The 1,991-nt window shown below is 42.1% G+C and overlaps 1 protein-coding gene across 1 annotated transcript; it reads left to right on the top strand.

Moving 5' to 3' along the window:
* The first annotated feature begins 437 nt into the window (after positions 1–437).
* LOC141685883 (uncharacterized) lies at positions 438–755 on the top strand. The gene has a single exon (XM_074490959.1). The coding sequence runs from the start codon at positions 438–440 to the stop codon at positions 753–755; it is 318 nt and encodes a 105-aa protein (XP_074347060.1).
* The last annotated feature ends 1,236 nt before the right edge of the window (positions 756–1,991 follow it).

The raw sequence follows: 1,991 nt of genomic DNA, 5'->3' as shown, positions 1-1,991 counted from the left end.
TGTGGGGAATGGACATACTTGGACCATTTCTTGTAGCATAGGAACAAAGGAAATTCATTGTGGTAGCCATAGACTACTTTACAAATTGGATTGAGGCTAAGGCACTAGCCAAGATAACCACCAAGCAAATTTCCCAATTCTTATGGGAGAATGTGATATGCCGATATGGAATCCCACGAATCCTTGTCACGGATAATGGGAAACAATTTGATAATGCAGAGTTCAGAGATTACTGTGACGATAACAATATAGAACTTCGCTTCACCTCGGTTGTACATCCTTAAGAAAACGGGCAAGCGGAAGTTGCTAACAGAATCATCCTTGATGGACTTAAGAATATGGTTGAATGCTCGAGAAACACTTGGGTGGATGAGTTGCTGCCTATACTATAGGAATATTGTACCACCTGCAAAGTGACAACTGAAGCTACCCCATTTATGCTAGCTTACGGACTTGAGGCAGTGGTGCCCCTTGAAATCACACATGGATCCCCTAAGATTGAAGATTATGAATCGGAAACCAATGAAGAAGGCATGAGGCTCGCTCTCGATTCCATTGACGAGGTCAGAGATGAGGCCAATGTTCGCAATACAGAGCATCAACGAAGAGCCTCCCTCTATTTTAATAGAAGGGTTAAACAAAGGTTCTTTTACCAAGGAGACTTGATCTTAAGAAAGATTGAGGCTTCAAGAGTTGAAGAGAAAGAAAAGCTAACCCCTAACTGGGAAAGGCCGTATAAGGTCAAGAAAACATGAGGAAGAGGATCCTACAAGTCAGAAATCCTGAGCGGTGATAAAGTGCCTCATACTTGGCGCGTTTCAAAGCTGAAGGTTTAATATGTTCAGGACATGAAAAACATGTTCCTAGTACTTAGTAATAAACGGAGGAATAAGGTCGACCAGTGTACGAGCATCCAATGAATAAAATTCCCGAAGGACCAGAGTACCGAAAATAAAAGATGAATAAAATATCAAACAATGAATGCAGGAGATCCTGAAGGATCAGAAATCAAGTCATGATGAACAATTAGGTTACGCATTGAAGATGTTTAAGTCCATGAAGGACAACAAATAGATAAAAGCCACACACGGCGAATAAAGCCATGCAAGACCTATACACTGAAGGACAATCTATAGTCCAAAATTAGATGATTGGCCAATAATGGCAACCTCAGAAACAACCCAAAGGCTAGGAAAGCCCCGTAAATTTACCATATCCGGGTAAGAGCTATGAACAGAGCCAATGGACATATTAACAGAGCGCACCTCATCATCATGGGTGTCCATCATCTTGAATAAGTCTTCCGACTGTTGATAAACACTAAGAGAGCTTTAGAATCCCAATACTGAAACTTTCTCTCAAGTTTCTTCATCAATGCCCATGTGCCCACTCCTTCATTTTGCACTCTTAGTGAAAGAAGCTGCAAAGTAGGCGTTGGCCTAATAAGAAAAAAATATTAGAAAGCTAACTTCACGAAATATATTTGGTCGACTAAAGTATACATTACAGACTCCAGCCTACCGAAGAAGGCTGATCAGCCTCAAAAGAAAGCCTTTAACCAACTCAGGATCCCTCGGAAAGGGCTCCAGCAGACCGGCCTCCAAGGGGTGCCTTAAGCAAGACAGGCTCCTCCTTTAATTTGAAGTATTGAAAGTTCTAAAAAGAATAGATGTACCAAATACAAGGCATGATCCCCGCACATCCCCGCCTCAGGAAGTTGTTCCCCTAATTGGAACAAATTTAACCAATGGAAAATTAGGAGGGGTTAGGCCAAATTTAACAAGCTTCCTTTGAATTATAGGGACCCATCAAGAACACGAACATGATAGTTTATGTTCGAGGCCCATCGAGATATGTTATCCAAGAAAGAAAATATGGTTCCCCTTGACCGACCAGAGGAGGCCGAGTAGCCATCCATAAAGATCTTTGACCGTCTAAAGGGTCCTTGGATAAGGCCCCCACCCGGCAAGGCACCCCCTCGAATAAAAAAG

This window comes from Apium graveolens, chromosome 9 (genome assembly GCF_009905375.1).
Source record: "Apium graveolens cultivar Ventura chromosome 9, ASM990537v1, whole genome shotgun sequence".
Lineage (NCBI taxonomy): Eukaryota > Viridiplantae > Streptophyta > Magnoliopsida > Apiales > Apiaceae > Apium > Apium graveolens.
The sequence above is the reverse complement of the archived record's forward strand: the minus strand, read 5'-3'. Positions and strand labels throughout refer to the sequence as shown.